This window comes from Natrix helvetica (assembly GCF_964273705.1).
Source record: "Natrix helvetica genome assembly, chromosome: 1".
Taxonomy (NCBI): Eukaryota; Metazoa; Chordata; class Lepidosauria; order Squamata; family Natricidae; genus Natrix; species Natrix helvetica.
In genome coordinates this window covers 181,292,950-181,316,637 of record NC_138548.1, presented here as the reverse complement: position 1 = coordinate 181,316,637, position 23,688 = coordinate 181,292,950, and the positions used below count along the sequence as shown (strand labels likewise).

Below are 23,688 nucleotides of genomic sequence, written 5' to 3'. Positions count from 1 at the left end.
CCCCGATGGCCAGTGATGGAACCCACTGGTTGAACCGGGGCGCCGGTAACCACAGCACTCCGTCTTGGAGGGGTTGAGCTTGAGTCTGTTACTTCCCATCCAGACCCGTACGGCCTCCAGGCACCGGGACATCACTTCGACGGCATCGTTGGGGTGGTTCGGGGTGGAGATGTACAGCTGAGTATCATCAGCGTACAGATGGTACTCGACCCCAAAACCACGAATGATCTCACCCAGCGGCTTCATATACGTGTTGAACAGGAGAGGCGAGAGGACCGACCCCTGCGGCACCCCACAAGTGAGTGGCCTCAGGGTCGACCTCTGCTCCCCTGTCAGCACACATTGCGTCCGGCCGGAGAGGTAGGAGGAGAACCACCGCAAGACGGTGCCCCTCACCCCCAACCCCTCCAGACGACGCAATAGGATACCATGGTCGATGGTATCAAAAGCAGCTGAGAGGTCTAATAAGACCAGGATGGAGGAGCAACCCCCATCTCTGGCCCTCCAGAGATCATCCACCAACGCGACCAAGGCTGTCTCCGTGCTGTGACCGGGCCGGAAACCGGACTGGCGCGGGTCTAGATAATCAATTTCCTCCAAGTGGCATGGGAACTGTTGTGCCACTACCCTCTCTACAACCTTCGCCAGAAAGCAAAGGTTGGAGACAGGACAATAGTTAACATAGCTGGATCCAGGGAAGGCTTCTTGAGTAGGGGCCTCACCACCGCCTCTTTCAAGGTGGCCGGCAAGGACCCCTCTCTCAAAGAAGTGTTGACTAACTCCTGGAGCCAGCCTCGTATGACCTCCCAGGATGCCAGTATAAGCCAGGAGGGACACGGGTCCAGTAAACATGTAGTGGCTCGCAGTCGCCCACGCAACCTGTTCATATCATCGGCAGTAACAGAGTCAAACTCCTCTACATTTATCTGCCCCTACATTTATCTGCCTTGTGAGACAACTATCCCCCCAAGTTTTCATATTGTATTAATACAAGTGGCAGAGACCTTAGGAACAAGGATTCTAGATATCTTAAATTTTTCTAAGATTTTATAAATGTATCCTTTGATTTTCTTAAACTTCTTTCTAATATCAGAAAATTGAGAACCCAACTGCTTTTTGAGGCAGATTTGCATCTAAGTAAAGAAATTCAAAATACGTATTGCATGTGTGATACATTACTTGTATCAGTTCTGATATGCCCAGATTTTAAATGTGTCACTGTCTCATATTTATGCTAGCTTAGCAGCCCAGGAAGGAGCAAGAGAGAGAGGCCTGGTCTATGTGTGGCAAGCTGGTTCCTGTTGTCCTACCCCCGAAAGACTTCCCGGTTGGACTGGAAAAAGAGTGTTGCAGGCAGCACTTGGAGAAAACCATGGTGTACTTTTGTCCGATGGTATGGACGTTGGGTTTAAAAGAAATCTTTGTTTTTAGAAGAAAATAGCCAGTTTTAAAATTCTACCAAGATAAATTTTCAATTAGCTATATTTGAAAAAGTTTTAATTTGATATTCATAATATTAGTTTGTTTACACGAGGTTCGAATGGCCACACTTCTACCTCTATTCTTAATTGGCAAGAGCAAATCAGAAATATATTAATACCTTCTTTTCAAAAATAAAGTTTAATTTTTATACTGCAATGCTCTCATGGATTCCTTGTGGTATAAAGTGTATAATGTAGTGTTAGAATGTGATAAAACACAGCTTCAGTTCTGTGTTTATTATGTTTACTGATAGGACCTTGATTTGTGGTCGGTTTTGTTCCTATAAATTTGGTTTCTCAAATTTTGAATGAATAACTCATCATCTAATTATGGAGCTGTTGCACCTTAAGTTCAAGATGTGTTACGTCTTAATTCTTTTTCCCCTCAGACTGTATGTAATGAAACCTGAAGTTAGTTTGATAACTTTCATTTCTTTCAGATGGCAAAGTCTATAGTTTTGGAAAACTTCCTTGGAGACCTGGGCTAGAAGAGTCTTTTATTAATTGTCCCACACTGGAAAATGCTTTGAGTGGACAACATGTTGTTACGGTGGCAGCTGGCAGCTTTCACAGTGGAGCAGTAACTGAAGGAGGGGTGGTATATATGTGGGGGGGAAATTCTGCTGGTCAGTGTGCTGTGGCCAATCAGGCTACTGTGCCAGAACCCGCCCCCGTCAGCATTTCTGATGGCGAAGCTGGACCTTTCTTGCCAATTCGGATTTTGCAATTGACATGTGGAGAGGAGCACACCTTGGCACTCTCACAAAGTAGAGAGATATGGGCATGGGGGAGTGGTTGTCAACTAGGCCTTATAACCAGTATTTTTCCAGTGACCAAGCCGCAAAAAGTTGAATACCTGGCAGGGCGTGTGGTGCTTCAGATTGCTTGTGGGACCCATCACAGCTTGGCCCTTGTACAGTGCCTCCCCAGTCAAGACTTAAAACCTTTCCCAGAGAGATGCAATCACTGCAGCCAACTTCTCATTACCATGACCGATAAAGAAGACCATGTCATCATCTCTGATAGCCACTGCTGTCCGTTGGGTGTTGTATTGACTGAGTCTCAGTCTGAGAATCGCATGTCTTGTTCATCACTAGAAACTTTGGAAAGAAAGAGTTTAACAAGCAGTCAAGGTGAGGATTGCCAAAAAACCCTTTCAGAAGATCAGATGTTGCCTGGGGCAGAGTATGATGTAGCAAGTATATTTTCGAACAATGATGGACAGGAAGACAGTGGCATTTCTAGTCCAAGAAAGCCTTTGATCACTGACAAAACAGCAGTAAAGCAACACTTGACGAGCCTTTCAGATAATTCATTAAATGCAAGCAGGGAGCAGCAAATCAGCTCTCAACCTGAACAGGTATTCCATCTGCATTTATTTGGCCATACTTTTCTTCCTTTCTATGTTGTGTTATGTGCATGCAAAAATCTTAAAACCTTTCATAAAAGCTCAAGGTCAAAATGGCCGTAAGAAAAGAAATTCACATAGCGTATTTTTCGGAGTATAAGACACATCTTTTTACTCCAAAAAAGAGGGTGAAAATCTGGGTGCGTTTTATACTCCAAATCTAGCCACCTGGGTCATCTGAAAAAGGGGCAGGCAAAGTGTGCGCTGCAGAGATTGTGATGGTTGGAAAGGAGAGAGGCTTCGCTTTCAAAGCTCCCGCTCGGCTGGGCTCTTGGGAGGGCTTAGGCGGTGGCAGCAGCTCCTCACATTGCTGGGGAGTGAAGTCATTGTGGCCATTGTCTCCCCTGAGCTGCCCACCGAGGAGGAGGGCAAGGACGGAGTATACCAAGGCCTCTGAGTAACTGGGAAAGAAAGCCACGCTTGGAACCTGCTGAAAACTGCTGCCCGAAAAGCACGCCTTTCTTTCCCAGTTACTCAGAAGCTTTTATTTAAGGAGGTGCTGCTTTAACTTGCCTTCCTCCTCCTCCTGCAAACGAAAGGTGCTTCAAAGATGCTAGATTTCTCAGAACTCTAGATTGGGAAATTAAAAACCTGAAATGGGGTACAATCAAGCTTGATTCAAAGGCTTTGGCTCCTGAGAATCCGGAGAGATTGGCAGGGGGGGGGGAAGGGAAGAGGAACAATCTCCTTTTTACAAAAGCTTTTCTCAGAATGCTAGATTGGGAAGTTAAAAACCTAGAATGGGACACAATCAAGCTTGATTCAAAGGCTTTGGCTCCTGAGATTGGTGCGCTACCATCCAAAACGCTGGTACCACGATCTCTGCAGTGCCCGCTTTACCTGCCCCTTCTTGGGAGGTTCAAGGCGGCAGACATCGCGGTAATAGCATTCAAGAAATGGCAGCTTTATTTGCATATACTTTATCCTACATCTTGTATGGTTTATTGTTTGGGTAAAGAGAAAGGTGCAGTGCTTTTAATGGAAAGCAGCATGTGCTGGTTACTTCATAAATGACCATTTTATTATTGAAATAAACAGAAGTAGAAAGCAATTAATTGGGAGGATGACCACTTTAGGCTATTTAGCCAGACTTAGTACTTTGTTCAGGTCTGACATGTAGACTTAGAGGGGCAGTTATGAAAATAACAGCAAGCTTTTCATACTGAAGACAAGTATTTCAATGCCCTTGGTTAATTTTTTTTAAATATGAGTGAACAGAGATTTCTGCTATCTCTTAAAAAATCTGGTTATAGATCACTTTTCTTAAACAAAGTCAAGACACTTAAATAACTAATCTTCAGCATCAGTTGTATGTATTTGTAATAAAACAAGATGCCTTGATTGAACTATCTAAAGTTGGCATATATGCTATAATAGATTTCTTGGATTTGCTTACTGTATTTCTAGCAGTCTCAAGAAGAAGATCATCTCGTTTGTCTCCCTGGTCCACCTCTCCCAGGTACATCTGCCCTTAATAGCCTAGTGGTTTCTTGTGCATCTGCAGTTGGTGTAAGAGTAGCTGCTACTTATGAAGCCGGAGCCTTGTCTCTGAAGAAGGTAATGAACCTCTATGGCCCGGTTCCAGGTTGCACAGCATCCCCACCTAGTGGAAGTTCTCCAGTCCTTGATGGAATGAAAGACAGCCGAGAAGAGCAGGTCAAGCTGGAATCAATGCAAGGCAAAAAAAGTTCCAGCTTGGTAGATATTAGAGAAGAGGAATCTGAAGGAATCTGTCGAAGACTTTCCTTACCTGGCTTGCTCTCCCAAGGTGAGATGCTCAGTTGATCTCCAGGATTTTCATTCCTGGATGTTATCATCTAATTTGATATGGTTACTTCATATCATATTTAATATTTAGTCATTTAATATGACTAATTCAGCTTCAGCCACAATAATACAAGAGCACACAATAGATACAAATTCAAGATAAATCGCTCCAAACTCAATTGCAGAAAATATGACTTAAGCAATAGAGTGGTCAATGCCTGGAATGCATTACCTGACTCTGTTGTTACATCCTCAAACCCCCATAACTTTAACCTTAAACTGTCTACCGTTGACCTCACCCCATTCCTAAGAGGTCTGTAAGGGGCGTGCATAAGCACACCAGCGTGCCTAATGTCCCTGTCCTACTATCCCCATTTATTTGTACCCATTTCCTGTGTTCTTATTCATGTTTATTCTTATTTCTGTTGTCTTGTACATGAGTGACAAACTAAATAAAATAAATAAATAAATAATTTCACAAACATGTAAAGAATGAACAGACTTCTAATGACAGATTGTATTAAATGTCAGCCCTTCAGTGTAACTCCTTGTTTTAGAAGCAGACCCTAAGATTAGAAGATTTGGAAAACTCTTAAAAGATGCTCTTTGTATGTGATTTTGAAGATAGGGTATTAGGAGCATTGTTAATAAGAAATCTTTTTGGACCTTTTATTTTGTAAATGTTTTTGAAGCCCATATGTAGCAAAAATGTTATTTTTAAGCAGAGTAAATATTTTCAAAATGTTTAAATTTATATTTTAAAAAGTCAGTTTCTCAAAATACTGTTTCTATTCCTTATATGTACATGCTTACTAATCTGCAGGGATACCTCCTATGTAAAATGAGATCTGAGTTAAATCTCTCTTTTGTAATTCATTGGTTGTACAATCCATGTCTCCAAAAACACAGTTGTGTCCTTTAGAGTCAAAGAGAACATGAATGATTTTTATCATTCAATATAATAGCCCTGCCTCTTCATAGTTGCCTCTTATGTAATGCTAGAATGCTTGATTGTGACTTCTAGAAAAGTATTGTTTCCCCTGGTGACTGCTTTTTCTGGAAATTGATGTACTGTAGTCCTGAGACAGAGAGGAAAACAATCTTTTACAATGTTTTGTACAGTATTTTTCAGCATGTAGAGCTATTACAACAATGTGCCTAGCTATGTTTTAATTAAAAATTGGTCAAGTCCAGATTCAATTAAGTAACACCTCTGAACATGAATATCCTGATACTCACACCAAGATATTTTTTGATAAAATATGTCCATTATGAGTTTACTACATTCCCTAATGTTTTCCGTTATTCTCAAGTATATAGGTGGGGACCTTCTGTTACGATTTAGTAAACATGGGCAGACATTTTAATGAATCATTCAACCAGTAATTTTTACCACTTGGCACAGGTTTCATTTCTTTTAACAAAAAGGGATTTAAAAAACAAGCCATAATTAGGCAAATTGACCAGTAGATAACAGCATTCATGTAGGCATCATCTATCAGACTCTGTAACTATATTATATTCTATATTGTAAATATTATTTTCATTAAAAGAATTATTATAGAAAATTGTCATGGCTACATTCTAACCCCCAGCATAATTTTTAGTTTTTCAAAAATAGTTGGGCTTATAAAAAAAATTAAAATGGATTGCTGTAGCTGCATTTGTAAGGATTGTGTCCAGCTGCTCTAAAAAACAACAACAAATGTACCTTGAGATGATAGGGAGAATTTAGAGGGCTAGAACAAATGTCAAGGAACTAACTCATCAGTTTGTCATCTGGTAAATAGGTGTCTAGTGACTGGCCACTCCCAGCATTAATTGGGCAAACTCCTCCCAGTTACAATACACATTTCAAAATACTGCCTGTGTGGAAATAAAGCTGTTGATATAGTCACAGTTTGTCCTTCAGCAGCTACCACGTCTTAGATGCAAAGTTCTAGATAGCAAGAAAGAGTTTTCTGTATCTTTTTGCTGTCAACTAGTCATATTTTTGCAGCTCAAACCTCATAGTCGTAAACGTATTTGTAGACACCTTCCCTTTTATTTGCGGGGGCCGAGGGCTTACTATTGTTTTTAGACTCGCTAACTGGATTCCAGTTTAGGCTCAAATGGGTCTAAGTTGCAGATTAATTGCAAAATTCTTTCTTTATGAATGCTTCTTAGAAAAGAATATGATGTCTTCTTTGTGAGATAAGAATTTTGTGAATGACTGATATGGCTAGCACTACAGATTGAAAAGATACATTGTGCTTATAACAAATTGCCTAGATGATGTTCTCAGTTTAATACTTAGCATTTTGATCTGCTAAAAAGACTGTGAGAATCCGCCTTTAAAGGATTAGCAAATAATATATTTAGTTGATATAGATAAATAACTATGCTCGAACAGTTTATTCTTGCTTCCCTTACAAAAGTTTCTCCAAGGCTTTTAAGGAAGGTAGGACGAGCCAAAATGAGGACAGTTGCCCTGACACCTACATACAGTGGTGAAGCTGACGCACTTCTTCCGTCTCTGCGAACTGAGGTGTGGAGCTGGGGGAAAGGAAAAGATGGGCAACTGGGACATGGTGATATCTTGCCAAGGTAAGAGTATAGAGAGAAAAGCTTTCCTTTGTTAGGAAACAGTAATTCCCTCTTATAGTCCTCTGTGTTCATCTGTGATAGAGTATGATTTGTGGGGCTTATTGGAGATGCCACAAGGAGGAACGCAAGGGAAATCTCTTTGTATCCATGCTTAATGTTTGCTCATACAATGCTAACTATAAGCTAGTTGGAATTGTCTCCATATGTTTTCACTCTGTAATGACTGGTTCAATATATGTGGGCCATCTTGATCATAACAAAACAATGTGTCTTCCGTATTGGCATTGTAAAAATTGATCATTGCATTCCTATGAAAAGTACTCTGTGCAAATTTCTTTTGTAAGTTGAGGATCTTGATTTCATTTTGTGGGTTTGCAGGCTCCAACCATTGTGTGTAAAAAGTCTTGATGGTAAGGAAGTAATTCATTTGTCTGCTGGTGGCCATCATTCCTTGGCACTCACAGCTAAATCGCAGGTAGGAAAAGATAAGCTTGCTTATTTCACATCTGGAGCTTCACTCATTAGATCTCTGTGTTTTCTGTGTCTCACTCCATATTCAGATTTCCTTTCAACATTATGTTTTCAGTATTCATACCTTTTGTATAGATACATTTATAAATGTTCATGAGAATGGAAACTGAAAGCATGCCTACTGATGGCCAGAATCTGAATGAACAGGTGCTTCTCATTCTAGTTTGTCCTTTCCATCTGTGGTAGACTTCTAGCTGCCTGGGCTGATTAGGGTTTAATTCTTCTTGTCTGGATGATTAAGCATTGATGGGGACTATAAGAGTGAAAATATGTATTTATTTCTGTATTTATATCCTTCCTTTTATTCATGAGCACAAGGTGGCATACATAAGACTTTTCTGTTATTTTTTGCCACAATAATATGAGAGAGCCTTGGACTGAGAGAGGGACTTGTAAAGTTTTGAACAACACCTTAAAAGGTTAATCTGCATCTTAATTCCTCAGAAAGACAGGTCATCCTGAATAGAGTCATCGCAGCATTGCGAAGTCACAAGGCTGGTAGAAAGATAATGATGATTAATTGGCCTTATCATAATGCCATTGATTGAACATGAGCTTATATTCATGTCCAGGCAAATGTATTCATTCCCCCCTCCTTTTTTCTGGCCATTATTCTGGGCATTTCTTCTGCCATTTTCTGTAAATCAAAGAGCATTTCTGGATTAGTTAGTAGGAAGAGAATGCTGGGATAATCGTATGTAGCAACTTTGCTGCTCAGGATTTCAATATTCAACAAAATTTATCTGATTGTTGGGTAATTCCTCAAACATATCAGATTCATCACAAGTGTGGGCCTATCACCTTGAGGAAATTAGAGGTGCTCATGCCTTAATGACTAAAAAGTGATCGTATTTTGACAAAGGATTTCTAGAAATGTTCTCCAGATAAGGAGCAACCTGGTTAAGGCACCAAGCTAGAAAGCAGGAGAACTTCAGTTCCAATCCTGCCTTAACCATGAAAGCCAGCTGAGTGACTTTGGGCCAGTTACTCTCTCTCAGTCCAACTTACCTTACAGGGTTGTTGTTGTTCTGGAAAAATAGGAGGAAGGTATGTTGGCTGTGTACACTCCTTGAGTTATTTTTTAAAATAATTAAGGTAGGATATAAATAAATTATGAGAGTAATGTAGATCCAATTTATGGCCACCATTTTATGAATTAGACTAGTTATGGTATGGGAAAAGTCTATGCTAACCCTGAATTGCTGGGCTGCTGCCAGCCACACCACAAGGACATGGAGGTTGAAATCCCCCCAGAGCAGAAACTACAAGGAATCAACCAAAATCCCAGATATGAGATTGAGAAGCCCAGAGAGAGACATTGTAATACAACACATCTGAAAGTTGCCACTGTAGAAGGCTATTTTAGATGGAATTTTTCTTATTTTACTACACTCTTATTTTATTTTACCTTGGCATAGGTTACATTAAAGTGCTTTTCTCTCTACTTTTCTGCAGGTATATGCATGGGGCAGTAATATTTATGGACAGCTAAGTAATTTGAATTCTCCAACCACAATCCCTCGTCTGGCAAAGGTAATTTTGATTGTCACGAACTTCTTTTCAGAATAATTATTTGTAATTTCACTTACATCACCACATTTGCTTTTTTTAAATTTGCCAAACCTTGATTAAAAGAAGACAATTATGAAGACATTTCAGTCCATGATTTCAAAGATCCTGTTGCTCCCCCAAATATAGAAATCTTGACTGAAGAGAATCTTCCTGGTATCCTAGGTTTCTCTTAACATGGCACAAGGTAAAACAGTCCAAAGCTATTCTTCCCATTTGTAGCTGAGGAATGGTAATGTATGATTTACCTCATATTTTTTTCTTGTGGTCTGTATGACCCGGAGTGATCATACAGAACCAGAGTGATCAGAAGCACAAACAATTTGTAGGGCGAAAAAGACAAAATGATTGCAACACTGGCTTAAAAAATGATTGAAGGGCTATGATTGAAGTATGCAAAATCTAAAATGGGGATCATCCAGTGAAACAGAGTGGAAGGAGATCTGAAATAGATGAAGGAAGACACTTGTTTATTCTAAGCATAATTCTACATTGTGTTCATTACCTCAGTATGTGGCAATGGCAATTAATTTGAATGGGTTTAAAGAGAAAATCGGATAAAGGGAAAATTTATTAAGTACAATTGAACTTGAAAACTAAAATGTTGCTTTTAGATTGAGAGTGGCATTAATCCAAATGCCACTTCTAGGGATGAAACTACCAGTTAAACAATTTAATGCAAGAGACATCTGTCTGGATCTTGTTGTAGATTAAAAGTGGTCTTGCCCTGATTTAGCAGAGCTGTTCTTATGTTCCTAAGTTATGTTTTTATATCTTGCTAGATATGTGATGACAACAGAATTTGGAATATAGCAGCAGGTCCAGATTATTCCCTATTCCTAGCAGATGGAGAAGATTTTCAGCCTTCGTTGTATTATAGTGGCCGAGAAGAAAAAGATGATATTTCATCTGAAAACAACTGCCTAAAGAGTCCAACATTGCTGCTAACCTGTAGTAAGGTACGTATTACCTTCTGGTTGATTTCCTAAAAAGCTTTAGAACAGCGATGGCGAACCTTTTTTTGGCTCGCATGCCACAAGTGGGGGGAGCGCAGGGGGGTCGTGTGCGGGCATGCCGCACCCATAATGCAATGCACGACCCCCCCAGTGCGCATGCGCGCACAACAGGCACGACCCCCCCCATTTTTACATGCTTTTTTCGCCCTCCCCAGGCTCCAGAGGCTTTATAGGAGCCTGGGGAGGGCGAAAAGAGCCTCCCACGGCCCCCCGGAGGCCCTCTGGAGGCTTCAGGGACTGTCCGGAGGCTTCCCTAAAGCCTTCGGAACGCTTAAAACAACCCTTCGAGCAAACCGGAAGTCACTTCCGGATTGCTCGGAGGGTTGTTTTAAGCGTTCCGAAGGCTTCAGGGACCGTCCGGAGGCTTCCCTGACGCATTCGGAGCGCTCAAAACAACCCTCCGAGCAAACCGGAAGTCACTTCCGGATTGCTCGGAGGGTCATTTTAAGCGTTCCGAAGGCTTCAGAGACCATCCGGAGGCTTCCCTGACGCATTCGGAGCGCTCAAAACGACCCTCCAAGCAAACCGGAAGTCACTTCCGGATTGCTCGGAGGGTCATTTTAAGCGTTCCGAAGGCTTCAGAGACCATCCTGAGGCTTCCCTGACGCATTCGGACGGTCCCTGAAGCCTCCGGAGGGCCTCGGGGGGGGGGCTCTTTTCGCCCTCCCCAGTCTCCCATAAAGCCTCTGAAGCCTGGGGAGGGCGAAAAATGGCTTTTAAAAAGGGTGAAATCAGCTGGCCAGCGCGCATGTGCGTGCTGGCCAGCTGACAAGGCAGCGCCTCACGTGCCCTGACAAATGGCTCCGCGTGCCACCTGTGGCACGCGTGCCACAGGTTCGCCATCACTGCTTTAGAACATGGGTATGTGATATCTCAGGAATATGATGTGTAATCTCTCATATTGACCATGGAAAATGATTTCCAGTGGAACACAATCCCAGGAAAAATCAGACCTATACTGTAATTGCAAAATAATCCTCTGTGCTACATCCTTCTACTTGATGTTCAGGTTTTGTCAGTTAAAAGACACGTTACATTTTCCATTATTGTTTTCAGCTGAGATGCTTTAGTGTTGAGAAATACTGTCAGTAGTATATAACGTTAACAGTGAAGTCACTGTTACTATACACTTTTCTGTGACTTAATTTTGTCATCCTAATTTTAAAAAAATAAAATATATTCTAACAAAAAGCCAATATACATTCATGTGTTGTAAGGCATTTGTTTCAATTTACTGGTATACTATATAAAGAACAAGCCAGTAAATTAAATTTATAGTTTCAAGGCATTACTACAAATAGTCCTCCAATTATGTCCATTCATTTAGTGACTGTTCAGAGTTATGGAAGTGCAGAAAACATGGGTGTATAACCAGCTCCCACTGCGCTGCAGTTCTGGTCATTATAGCCACCCCGCTGTAATGTGATCGCAATCCAGGTCCCCCACCATCTCTCAGCCTCCCTTGATCGGTGCTTTGGCTGTGCTGAGCATCCAAAACCCTCCCTGTCCTCTTATCATGTACCAGGCCTCCCCCAGTCCCCCTGCAGCACAGTTGTGTTCCTTACCTGTGGCTCCTGTCACCACCTGACTAACAACCAATACATTTTGGAATTATGCTACAACCATGATTGCCATCACTAGCCAATGCAGTCACATAATGTTGCACTTTAAACTGCATCACATGGTTCCAATCATCATCTCAGTCTTAATTGCCATTGTAACCCAAGGGCTACCTGTAAATCATAAACTAGTGAACATCCTCTTCCACATTTTTCTTTTCGTCCTACACCTGAGTTTGGTTTAAATGTTGTGGTTTGTGAAACAGTGGGTTTCATATAACATTCAATGAGGGAAAATGTGCCCATCATTGCTTTATAGAGTACATACTGTAAAACATATTGACCAAATTGGATATGAGAAATAGATAAGAGCTTTATTACAAGCGTAGTTGTAGTATGGCATATAAAATAGGATGTGGAACCAAAAACTTTCTGGAAAAGGGTGGTTTTGGAATGAAATGTAGAGAAAGTGTGAGGCGAAAGTAACCAGGAACAGGAGTTTAGTTCAAAGCACTTCAAGTTTATTACATACTACCTATACACAAGAGTCCGATCTAATAATAATCAAAGGAAATTGATGCTAGATAAGAATTCAAGGAGAACTGGACTTAGGTCTCTTGTGTGAGCAGAGTAACTCCAAATTGATTATGTGTTTGACCCTGCCCTGACCCTGCTCAGCCTGGTCATCTGTAGAAAGTAAGTGAGGGTCCTTGGTGCTCTTTCAGCTTGTTTGTTTTCTTGCAGATGTTTCATTATCTAAACTAGGTAACATCATGAAAGCACCAAGGGCCCCTCATTTCAACCCTTTGTTACAAATATTCTCTGTTATTGGTAATAAGTAAGTGAATATGGAAAGTAGGTTCAAGAGCAATGGTAAGAAAGCAGGAGTAAAATCTTCTGAAAGAGCTTATTAATATCAGAACAGAATCAGAACATAGCAGAATAACAGAGTTGGAAGGTACCTTGTAGGTCATCTAATTCAACCCCCTGTCCAAGCAAGAGACCCTACACCATTTCTGACAAATGGAAGTCCAGTCTCTTGAAAGCTTCCAGTGATGAGGCTCCCACAACTTCTGAAGGCAAGCTGTTTCATTGGTTGATTGTTCTCACTCTCATAAAATTTCTCCTTATTACCAGGTTGAATCTCTCCTTGATCAGTTTCCATCCATTATTCTTTGTCTGGCTTTCAGGTGTTTTGAAAAATGGGACCCTCAAATATTGGAACACTGCTACCATGTTTCCCCTGGTCCTTCTCTTCACTAGATTAGCCATGTCCACTTCCTGTAACCGTTCTTCATATGTTTTAGCCTCCAAACCCCTAATCATCTTTGTTGCTCTTCTCTGCACTCTTTCTAGAGTCTCAACATCTTTTTATAATGTGGTGACTAAAACTGGATGCAGTATTCCAGATATGTGGTCTTATTAAGGCTTTATAGAGTGTTAATTGTACCTAATGTGATCTTGATTGCATTCTTCTGTTAGTACAACTTAGGATTGCATTGGGCTTTTTTGCTGCCACTGCACACTCTTGGCTTATATTTAATTGGTTTCCCACTAAGGCCTCTCTCATAGTTACTGCTACCTGGTATTAAGCCTGGTTTCTTCCAGTCTATATGTGCAGTTTTAGTTTTTCTTGCCTAAGTGTAAGACTTTACTTTTCTCTACATGGAATTTCATTTTATTAGTTAGGGCCCACTGTTCAAGTTTGTCAAGATCCATCTGGACCTTGAGCCTATCATCTAGGGTGTTGGCTATTCCTGCCAACATTCATATTCATATTTATCACTGGAATCTGATTTCACAAACCATACTATCTATGCTAAACCTGGGTATTTAAGGATATAATCAAAGAAAAAGAATATAGATACAGTTTACCAGATCTAAGACTATTATTGCTGAATCTGATCAAGTAAATGCATCAAGAATTAATATTACATATGGTACACATACCATGATTTTTTTAAAGGCTGTAAATCATGTTAATGTTATGTGTGTACTTCGAAGAGTTTATTTCACTAAGTCAAGTGGCAAAACAGAAGAGGCAAATGTCTACCAGAACATCAAGGAGGGCTAACCTTGAGTCTTGTCTTGAGAGATTTCTCAAAATAATGTATTTCCTTCCAGCTAGGGTATATTAGCCATGTGACAACAGGTGGAAATAAGTGTTTGGCTTTAGTGGACAAGAACATTATGGGATACATCGCAAGTCTTCATGAGTTGGCTTCGACAGAGAGACAGTTCTACTCTAAACTGAGCTCTATAAAATCTCAAGTTCTCCGACCACTCTTGGGATTTGGTAAGAGGTGTTTTTATTTCACTGCCTTCAGTTTCTGACTTCTAAAAATCACTAGAAATATTTTTTTTGTTTTTGTTTCTTTACTTGGACAGGAGTACCATTGTGTTTTTGTCTTCTGTTTTGCTCTGTACTTGGACCACACATCTCATTCGTATATTGTGCTAGATGAGAGACTGTCTGCCTTTGAGCAGGAAACCAACAGTGCAAGGAGTACATGAATGCTGCATTATTGTTCCAGGGTATAACAACTGAAACTTGAAAGCTTGCTGAGCTTCCCCTTACACCAAGCAGAAGTGAGACAGGATTATTTTGTGTTTCCTTCTCACGTGTTTCTCTTTCCCAGCTGATGGAAAATTTGGAGGGTTCATGATAGAGTCCCATGTACACCATTTTTGAATTTAAAGTCCCATAATTCTTCACAGTCTCTCCTTCCTCATTTTCTATCACACAACCTTCCATTTTCCAAATTAATATACTAAACTATGGAAAGTATACAGGTTTTACCCTGATGGTCAAGGGTGGATTCCCTCAGAGGCTCATCTTGCATTTGTGGGACTCAAGAGTGGCATATCCATCACTGATACACTCAAATATGCAAGGCAGCTATCTCCTGCAGAGATCGCTCATCTTCTCAAGGACTGTGAGGTGGTAATCTCCTCCAGAGGTATCTCTCAGCCACCCAGGTTCACAGTCAAGCTGCAGGGTATTCTGTGCACCTCCTGCATACACTCACATGGGAGGAATGTCCTTGGATAATCATTCCTTCCACTAGGGTCTTCTGGAGTAGCATCCAAAATATTTGCACAGACTCAAAAGAAAAGGGTAATAATCTTGTCAGTTAAGTTCCTCAATGTGAGGTATTTGGTCTTTGCTGCAAAAGCCCAAATCTAGCTTCTATATATCTGGAGTATCTTGGTTCTTTTGCCAATTTATAGCAACATTTGATGCCAATATTTCCTTTGTTGGTACTAGAGATGAAAACATGCTACACTGAAAGTACTAGCAACAAATAATATGTATTAAATTTATTTACCATCCAGTTCTCAGTGTCTCAACAAGATAAGTCTAAAGAGGGGTGGGGTTACAGTTTAAGCAAATTAAAATATGAATTGATTGGATGTAGCAGCCAGAAATGTTATTGACTACAGCACATTATGTGCCTAGTGAGTTCAGTAAGGCTATTGGGATGTCTATGACAATGAGGAAAGACTACAAAGACAATAGGGTTTTGAAATAACCAAAGGTGCAGTGTCCATTAACCTAATTTCCTTCTGGGGAATTCCTTCTTTTCTTCCCAGAGCCCTCTTCACTTATCATAATCTTTTCTCAGGTTATTATAATGAATTAGGCTTTCTAAATGTTCTTGTGGCTAAGCTGATCTTTTTAGATACCTTGAAAAACTGTTGTAGTATGGATAGTTGCTTATTTTGGCATGAAACAACTGAACCAATGCTTCCTTTTCCATAGGAAGATGTATAAGGCTAGGGGATTTTTAGTCTTTTTTTTGAATTTTTTTTTATTGTTTTAATTAAACAAAAAACACACACACACAAAAAAAACATTTTTCATTACATCTTCCAGAAAGCATGTCGATTGGTTACAAATAAATTTCGTGCGTTACTACCACAATCATTCTTTATACTTCATTCATATTGGATTGTACATTTTAAATAAAAAATCTTTATGTATTTTACCATCAATGTACCATCATTCTCATTTAACTATAATTGTTTAAACGTGCTTTTATCTAGAATCATTTATATTTAAAGACACAACCATATACTGGCATTCATTAGCTATTTCTATAAACCTCATGCTTATATCCAATTGCTTTCAGCAATACCAACACATATAAAATAATTAAACATTATCCATTAACATTTTGTTATTATTATTGTAATTATCTAACATTTTTATAATAAATCTAGACAAGGATTTATTAGTAGAATTTATAAGTACCCAGAGGAGATTATATCTTTATAACAAAATCTAAACAAAAAAATATTAGTAAAATTGATAAATCTTTTTCCCAGGTCCCAAGTTATAGTTTATATCCAAATTGTTTTTACTAATTAGTTATTATTTCATTATTATTATCATCATAGATTATTTGTTAACGAATAAACATTTTGAAAAACAAAAACATTCTATAGGCATTTACAAAATCCTACTTATTAATCACCAAATATTAAGTTTTTAATTATCAACATTCATTGTCAACCTGTGTCTTTCCAGTAACAGAACAATCTTATCTCTTTAGTCAGTAACATTTTGTTATTGTTATTGTAGTTATCTAACATCTTTATAATAAATCTAAACAAAAATGTATTAGTAGAATTTATAAGTACCCAGAAGAAATTACATCTTTATAACAAAATCCAAACAAAGAAGTATTAATAAAAATTAATAAATCTTTTTCCCAGGTCCCAATTTACAGTTTATATCCAAATTGTTTTCACTAAATAAAGTTATTATTTCGCTATTATTATCATAATGGATTGTCTATTAATGAATAAACATTTTAAAAACAAAAACATTCTATAGCATCTACAAGATCCTACTTATTAATCACCAAATATTAACTAAGTTTTTAATTATCAGCATTCATTGTCAAACTGTGTCTTTCCAGTAACAAAACAACTTTATCTCTTTAGCCTGATGTTGCGTCAATTCTCTTATTAACTTCTTTATAGAGTTCTTAAATACTTCTCTCCGCACTTTTTTGCTCAGAAGATCTCTTATATAGCCTCTTTGCCCTTCAGTTGGTATTAAAATTAATATGTCTTTGATTATCAGACATCTTTCTAAAGCTGTTTCTCTTCTTAATTCCATCATCAAATCCATATCTTGACAAGAGGGGTAGAGCTCCAGATAATCAAATTCACTTTTCCATATCTTTCCACTTTCACTCATGGGTGCTTCATTAGTAGGTTCTTCTGTTGTCTTGCCTTTATCTTCTATATCTTCATTCTCTTCTTTAGTTTTTGGGGTTCCAACCCCTTCATCTTTTGCTGCAATAGTAATTTCTCCAGCTTCTCATCAAATCTCTCGAATCCTTCCAATATATTTTGAGGTCCATCCAAAACATCTTGGAAACTTAGGGCTTCCTCATCCTTGTCTTTTTCATCTTCATTCATTTCTTTATTTTCTGGGACTCTAACTCCATCATTCTTTATTGTAGGAGATAGTAGTTTATCAAATTTCTTATCAAAACTCTCAGATAACTTTTGAATTTCAGTCAACAAATCTTGAAGACTCAGTTTTCCCTCATACATGTTTCCAAATTAAAAAAAAAGCAAGGGGGAGAAAAAAAATTCCTTCCCTTGCCAAGAGTGTTTTTAAAAAGGCAACTCTGCCCTTGGATAGGCTTCTTATTGAATTGCACAAGATAAGCTGCAAAGCTCCAAAGCTACAGAACTGCAAAGCTCTTCGTTACAGCGTCAGTGGAATCGGAAACAATGTTTCAAAGAGAGAGGAAAAAACCAGGTTCTAACTTCCGAATGGCAGATTCAATTCTTCTCCTGTTTATCTCAAGTTTATGGAGAACAATAATCTTTAAAAGTCTTTAATAAAAGTTGATGAGAAGTAGCAAGAGAAATTATTATAATAAAATAGGTTTTAGTTCCAGCCAACAAATAAGGCAGCAGAAAATAGGAGAAAAGAGAGTTCATTCGCTTAGAGGAGAAACAAAGAACGTTACAATCACTTCAATCCACAAAACATCGTTAACAGGAAGAAAGAGAAATAAAAACTTTCCAAGGCAGTCCAATAAAGATAAATTCCGTCGCTTTCTTCATTGTTTAAAGGACTAATTTATCTTTTTTTTAAAAAATCCTTTGGGCAATCATTTTCAAAAAAAAAAAAGCCTCACCAGATGGACTCACTTTCAGCTGCCTTCTTTCCGTGGCCGTCTCCGACTTTGTCAGCATGGGGCTGTCTGTTTATCGCCAACTTGGAGCACTTCCCTTGGGTCAATCAGGGACTTTACGATGTCCCTGAGACCAGCAAGGATTTGTCTCCCTATCACCATCTCTTCGGGATGGCTTAGGTCCGTTGGGACCATGTAGCAATAAAAGAATCAATGGCGGTCTCAGAACAATCGAGACCGCACATTGTGCAGGATTTTTAGTCTTCATAGGCCAAAGTTGTCATTTCTCTTCCCTTAACTCCTGTCTACCTTCATCAATGTTACCCGTACATTCCTCTCCATAGAAAAGGAAAACAGCCTGAATTTCCCATTGCAGTAAATAAGTCCTATTCTATGAATTATTTTAAATGTTCAGTTCTTTCAGCTGAGCTTTGTTGTCCAGCTGACATTCTTAGTTTTCCCCTCGCTCCATAGGTAGCTTCAATCCTCAGATTCTTGCAGCCCCATTCATGACCAACCTTCTTTCAAAACGCTCCTTCCAAATGTTACCTCCTATCCTCATTCTCAGCAAATTATGTGTGTCCTGACCTGCATGCATGAGGAGCTAATGATGATTAAGAGTTCATAACTGTAATTAAATAAAGATGGATTTACTAATGACTAGTTCATGAGAATCTTTGAAAACTGTTTTAAATGTATAGTTTTGAAAGCTTAGACTACCATATTTTTCGGAGTATAAGATGCTCCGAAGTATAAAACGCACATAGCTTTTGGGGAGGAAAACAAGGGGAAAAAATCTGCCACTGCCTCCCAGTAATTTGCCTCCTTGCAACAAACAGCAAACAGTACAGACAATATACATTGTTTGTGGTGTATTTCTGTGCATGTGTGCCTGACCCATAGAAATAGCAAAGAATTGGAAAAATGTACATTATGGCAGTATATTAATGCCAGAAAGTTTTCTTAAATGTAGTTACACTAACTATTCCCAATTATTTAAATAGATCTACTCCAAACATGACTAAGTCAGGGTCTAATTAGACAACAGAACACTGTTACATTTCAGACTATACTTGTACAGACGCTGTTAAACTGATGTGGCTTTCTGGAAGTATATGTTATTCTCTGCTATTTAAAAGAAGAAACAGTAGCACTGGACCTCTTCAGATGAAGCATTTATTTTAAAAAGCTTCTTCATTTTGTTAAGTTGACTAGAACAATAATAAAAGTCTTTTAAAAAAGTCTAATAATTTGAACATTCTATAGGCATTTATAGTTATTGACTTACCTCATTGCAGCAAACAGCCTGATCAGCACAAGAAAAAAAATCTGCCTCCCAGCAATTTGACTCAGTGCAGCAAACAGCAAGTTTCACTTTCAATTTCAGCAGGGGCCTCCCGATCATCAGCTGTTTCAGGCTGCAGAGATTGCCATAGCCCAGTGATGGCGAACCTTTTTTGACTTGTGTGGCATAAGTGGGGGGAGAGCGGGGCGGTCGTTTGCAGGCATGCCGCACCCATAATGCAAAGCGCGACTCTCCCAGTGTGCATGCACACACTACAGGCCGACACCCCCCCCCATTTTTGCATGTTTTTTTCGGCCTCCCCAGGCTCCAGAGGCTTTATAGGAGCATGGGGAGGGCGAAAACAGCCTCCCCGTACCCCCCGGAAGCCCTCCGGAGGCTTCTGGGACCTTCAGGAGGCTTCCCTGAAGCCCCCGAAGCAGTCAAAACGACCCTCCGAGCAAACCAGAAGTCACTTCCGGTTTGCTCGGAGGGTCATTTTAAGCGCTCCAAAGGCTTCCCTGAAGCCTCGAGAGCAGTCAAAACGACCCTCCGAGCAAACCAGAAGTCACTTCCGGTTTGCTCGGAGGGTGATTTTGAGCGCTCCAAAGGCTTTAGGGACCTTGGAAGCAGTCAAAACGACCCTCCGAGCAAACAGGAACTCCGTTCCTGAACTTCCGGCTTGCCCGTAGGGCCGTTTTTTGCGCTCCGGAGGCTTCAGGGAAGATCATAAAGCCTCCGGAAGGCCTCCAGGGGGGTGTGGGAGGCTCCTTTTGCCCTCCCCAGGCTCCTATAAAGCCTCTGGAGCCTGGGGAGGGCGAAAAATGGCTTTAAAAAAGGGTGAACTCAATTGGCCAGCGCGCGCATGCTGAAAGTGCAGTGCCTTGCGTGCCCTGACAAATGGCTCCGCTTGCCACTTGTAGCATGCGTGCCATAGGTTCGCCATCACTGCCATAGCCTATTGAAGCTTCCGCAATCCCCTTTTCCCTGTTTGCTGCAAGGAGGTAAATTGCTGGGAGGCATAGGCCAAAGGGTGGGGGACGGTGGGTGGATGGGGCTACGTTCAATGTATAAGATGCACCCAAATTTTCACCCTGTTTTGGGGGGGAAGGTGCATTTTATAATCTAAAAAATACAGTAATTCTTCTTTCTGATATATTGAATGGCAATGTTTCCACCATGCATTTCAACTATATGTGCACTATATGTGTGTTGGGTTACAGATAATTTAGGTACGGCATCTACCATCCAATTGCTGCAGGAAATGGCAAGCACATTCAGCAAACTGTGTTACCTGATTGGTCAGCATGGAGCCTCTTTGACCAGCTTTCTTCAAGGATTAAAAGAGGCAAAGAATCTGGTGATTCTGAAGCATTCAAATCTGTTTTTGGAAAGTTATTCTGAGTGAGGATTATTTTATTTTTTTTAGTTTTAATTTGTGGGTTTTTATTGCACTGGGTAAAGCTGGATCTGAAAACAATAAATTCAAAAGAAAAACTGACATGCAGAAAGAGTTTCCAAACATTATGCTTACTGTTTTCTGAACTGCTGACTTGCGCTGTAAGATTAAGTTGAAGAATGATTGGAAAATCACCAGCCACTCCTTTAGATTGGCAGGCAAGAAACAGAATTTTTGAAACTGTCCTCAATTGACTACTTTCATGACTGTATTAGCACAAACACAAGCATTGGGCATTTTCAATGATCAAATGTAAAGTATGCCATGCTGTAAATACAGGGGAATATTAAATCTGTTAGTCAGTAACCTTTAAGGATACAGTTCATAGATTCATGCTGTGATATATCTTTCATTTTAATATGACATACAAATGGCTGCTATGCTATCCTACTGACATATGCCTCAGACAGAAAAGCTACTAGGAAAAAATACATCTTTATTACCTTTCCCATTACTTTGGGTATTTTCATATAACTCTTGTATGGCAGGAACCATTGCTGCTTTGCTTCCCAATCTGCACAGCGTTTATGCTGTGGGATAGTCCAGGCCAGATGGGAGAGAGTGAGTTTGAATAGTAATGTTGTACTGCTGTACTGGGGCGAGGAAGAGAACAACATGTAGAAGTATCAGAATTTGAGCATGGAGTTCCTTGTTACCAAAGTAAAGTGAGAGGAAACTCTACTACCAAAGTCTAGTGATTCAAACGTATTGAAATGCTAAAGGTTGGAGGGTCGGGGATTAGGCAGAAAGAGTTTGATTTCTTACATTTTCTACTAGACAGATTCATGATGATATCTGCAAGAATGTTCACTTTTCTTCCAATTTCTGTTTTAGGTACTGTGCTTCCTTGACAAACTTTTTGGTAATGGGAGGATTTGCAGTACTCTCCAAGCCAGCAGTGTAAGTGCGCAGTTTCATGCACAGAGTCGTTTGATTTATTGTTGCACTAATGAATGATTAAAATCATTGTAAAGATCAAGCTTGTACACTGTAGGGCTGTGATGGCGAACCTGTGGCACAGGTGGCACACAGAACCATTTCTTAGGGCACGTGAGGCGTTGCCCTGTCAGATGGCCAGCGCACATGTGCACGCTGGCCAACTGATTTCGGCCTTTATTTTCGGCCATTTTTCACCCTCCGGAGGCGTATCTAAAGCTTCCGGAGGGCAAAAAACAACCCAACGCGCAAACCGGAAGTTCGGGAACAGACTTCCGGTTTGCACATTGGGTTGTTTTTCTCCCTCAGGAGGCTTCCCTGAAGGCTCCAATGGGAGAAAAACGGTCCTACGGGCAAGTCGGAAGTTCGGGAATGGGACATTTACGGCCTCCAGAGGGCTTGCGGGAGGGTGGGGGAGGCCATTTTTGCCCTCCCCAGCTCCTAGAAAGCCTTTGGAGCTTGGGGAGGGCGAAAAAAGGGTCCATCGTGCCATCACGCACCAAAAGCAAGGGGGCGGGGGGTTGCGCGTACATATGGGGGGGTCATGTGCGCATGCGCAGTGGGAGGGCACGCACGTGTACAATCCACTCACGCTCCGCCCGCTTTTGGCATGTGATGGCAAAAAGGTTAGCCATCACTGCTGTAGGGTATTTCTTTGATTACTCAGATGATGCCTTACTTATGTATATTTTGTGCTAATAGGAAACAATGGTTGAATAAAATACACATACCGTATTTTACTTTTCTGCTTCAAATATTCCTAAAGCAACTTAGAAATAAAAATACCATTTAAAAAGGTTAAGAAAACTAATAAGTACATATTCAACCTTCATTTACCAGTATAGATAAAATCAGTATATCCTTCAAGAAGGTTCCCGGCTTAGGAGAACATTAGCCTAGTCCAGGAAGTGTTGAGGCAGAAACACTGGATTGCCTCACCTTGACTTTCTTGGATTGTATAAAAGGGAGGGAGGGAGAGAAAATATGCCAGGCTTTCAAGATTCTATAATAATCTATAAAAATACAGCTGCAGTTGTTCTTGTGATATCTTTCCAATATTTTTGGTAAATACTGTATCAACCCATATCCCATTCCTTTGAATTAATCCATTTTTAAAATGTCATTCAAAATTTAATAGGTTTCTTCCATTTATGGGGAATGTGGAGGCTTGATCATATGGATTCCTGTGAAAATCTCTCCTGAAAAATAGTAGAACATATGCATCTTTATATTAATTGACAATGTAATTTGAAATTTAAAAACAGTTAAGCTCTGCATTTTATTTCTAGTATAATTGAGCTACATTTGGTCTGAATTGTATGGGAATCATTTCTTTGTTGATAAATGCAAGCTTTTCTTTTTCTTTCTATCTTTAAAAATTATTTCAATGAAGTGCTACATGGACATTAAACTTTTATGTATCATATTTTTTATTAATCATGTTTGCAATGGTGTGTGTATTTGTATATGTGTGTGTGTGTGTACACACACACACACACACACACATGCATATAAAGTTATTTCCCTAAATAATCATTTCTTTTCTTTAAATACTGAGTACTGTTAAGACATAATACATATTTACCTTTATCTGTAGGGATTTCTTAGGCAAAAACCAAGCATTACTTCAAGATCTGTCAGAGACAAACGAAATTTATCCTTTAATGGAGATTCTAAATGCTCTGTTTTTCTTGCCAATCAGACGACTTCATAATTATGCTAGAGTTTTATTAAAGCTTGCTACCTGTTTTGAAGTGGTAAGTTGTTCAGTGTGAATGTTTTTTTAAATAGTGGGTTACCATTTACTATTTGTTTTTAATTCTATAATCTGTCTCATGATACTAATCATGCATTTAAATACACCCTTTCTAATTTAAAAAGGACAGTTAATCTTCATTGAACATACCCATGGAATTGCCTATAAACTCAA

At 39.7% G+C, this 23,688-nt stretch overlaps 1 protein-coding gene across 3 annotated transcripts in view; it reads left to right on the top strand.

Annotated features, from left to right (window-relative positions):
* ALS2 (alsin Rho guanine nucleotide exchange factor ALS2) overlaps nt 1–23,688 on the top strand; it is a 60,947-nt gene that overhangs the window by 7,307 nt on the left and 29,952 nt on the right. For all 3 annotated transcript variants that reach the window (XM_081937908.1, XM_081937909.1, XM_081937910.1), the window contains exons 3-13: nt 1,239–1,393; nt 1,922–2,841; nt 4,297–4,657; nt 7,074–7,242; nt 7,621–7,717; nt 9,229–9,306; nt 10,125–10,301; nt 14,042–14,213; nt 20,587–20,767; nt 21,657–21,722; nt 23,356–23,515. In XM_081937908.1, the coding sequence (XP_081794034.1) occupies nt 1,239–1,393; nt 1,922–2,841; nt 4,297–4,657; nt 7,074–7,242; nt 7,621–7,717; nt 9,229–9,306; nt 10,125–10,301; nt 14,042–14,213; nt 20,587–20,767; nt 21,657–21,722; nt 23,356–23,515 (2,536 nt within the window). The remainder of the gene's footprint in view (nt 1–1,238; nt 1,394–1,921; nt 2,842–4,296; nt 4,658–7,073; nt 7,243–7,620; nt 7,718–9,228; nt 9,307–10,124; nt 10,302–14,041; nt 14,214–20,586; nt 20,768–21,656; nt 21,723–23,355; nt 23,516–23,688) is intronic.